Source organism: Pseudomyrmex gracilis, unplaced genomic scaffold, assembly GCF_002006095.1.
Source record: "Pseudomyrmex gracilis isolate BER0280 unplaced genomic scaffold, ASM200609v1 scaffold_271, whole genome shotgun sequence".
Taxonomy (NCBI): domain Eukaryota; kingdom Metazoa; phylum Arthropoda; class Insecta; order Hymenoptera; family Formicidae; genus Pseudomyrmex; species Pseudomyrmex gracilis.
Genome location: NW_018020855.1, coordinates 120,493 through 122,243, shown reverse-complemented (window position 1 = coordinate 122,243; position 1,751 = coordinate 120,493). Strand labels below are relative to the sequence as shown.

General features: G+C 36.2%; 1 protein-coding gene across 2 annotated transcripts in view; it reads right to left on the bottom strand.

The window, feature by feature from the left end:
- Nucleotides 1–993, bottom strand: part of LOC109859611 (uncharacterized aarF domain-containing protein kinase 2-like) — a 6,796-nt gene extending 5,803 nt beyond the window's left edge. For both annotated transcript variants that reach the window (XM_020437999.1, XM_020438000.1), the window contains exon 1: nt 444–993. In XM_020437999.1, coding sequence (XP_020293588.1) covers nt 444–861 — 418 coding nt within the window. In that variant the 5' untranslated portion in view covers nt 862–993. The remainder of the gene's footprint in view (nt 1–443) is intronic.
- Nucleotides 994–1,751: the final 758 nt, after the last annotated feature.

Genomic DNA, 1,751 nt, shown 5'->3' with positions numbered 1-1,751 from the left:
ACACGTGAAAAGATTAAAAAAATAATAACATATCAGTATTATGTTAATTTTACATTGAAGTAATAATCAAAACGTCGTAACACAAGAAAAGTTCTACATTTTGACGCACGATTTTTTACTGTGTAAATTCACACGTTTTTCACGTGTGTTTTTCGAATTGAAATTTCAATTCTTAAGGAGCAGTTTTTTTCGCAATATTTTAAATCAATTAGGAAGGGTATTCGGGAGGGGGGGGTATGAATTTAAGAATTGAAATTTCAATTCGAAAAACACACGCGAAAAACGTGAATTTACTTATATATGTGTACACACACATGTAAGACATATTTTCCGCACAACATCCTGCGAACGGAAATTAATTTTTTTTCTTCAAGAATTTGCACACGGTTTTGTTATACATTAAGTAAAAAAAAAGTAAATGTAGTGGCGTATTCTGGTTATACCTTTGCACAAAATAAGAGGAAATTGATTAGCGTGCGTCAGACGCGTTATCAGATACGCGGCTACGAGGGTGGCGATGACTGAACTCACGACAACGATTCTCGCAAATATTAAAATCGTCTCTCGCACGCCTGCCAGAAAACCTTCGCGATGTCCGTCGTTGTCATCAATCAAATTGCCGACAACGGTCGCTCGCGATTGCGGCTCGCGAATCCTGACGACGCGAGGATGACCGCACGAAAACACCGCGAGATCGCGGTCGATCGTTTTGAGAAGATCGAAGCGCGTTGTCAGCGGATGAGTACGACCGCGTCGATGACAATACCATTTTCCGCGCGGAATGTTATCGCCGCCGCGATAGCAAAGCCGCGTTAGTTGATTCGACAGCGCGAAAACAAGTTTCGCGAATTTTAGGCGCATGGATCAAACGCGGTTCGTGACGATCATCGTGCCGTGATCTCGTGTGTGTTTATTATTTATTATTTTCGCGACGACGACGACGACGGTAAAAGATTCGTCATTTTCGCGATCGTGTGTGTGACGGATTTTCTAGTTTCGCGTTCATGATACGAATTTGCGCGCAAACTGCGTTGACGTATTTTTCACTTCGCGGTCGAGTCGAAAGTGATCCGCTTTGAAGTAAGGTATTCTTGAAACTTGGAAATCTAATTGGTAAATCATTAATCATAAATTTTTTATGCAGTAAATAATAATATCTACAATATCTTTTGATCATCCCCTTACGAAAAAGAACTACTGCCGATTACATATAAATAAAATCAGTAATATAAATATTACTGACAATCACATAAGAATATTATTAGATATTACAGGAATCACTGCACCGAAAAAATGATATTCTCGTAAGTAGAAGATTTTCTACTTAAAAAATCTTCTTAAAGATTTTAGATGATATTCTTCTGAGATTAAGAATATATTCTTTATTTAAGAATATAGTCTTTTTCGATAGTGAGATATATATGTTTTTCTATAGAGGCTTTTTATATTCTAATCAGTATATATTCTTATCAATATTNCTATTTAGAGGATTTTCCTCTTAAAAGAAGAAACTCTTCTTGGCGCCTATTTTAGTATAAAATATACTTAAAGTAAGTGGGATGTCCTCAAAACAAGAATACAATTTTTTCGGTGTGAGAACTAAAACTAAAGACGAAGTGCAGCCGCGCCAAGTTTTTGTACATTAAATATTTTTTATTTTGAAACATTCTACATGAGTTTTTGACATTTCACACAAATCGAAATCTATATGTATGATTCGACATAGTTTAAGATTTTCCACGCAAGGCGAA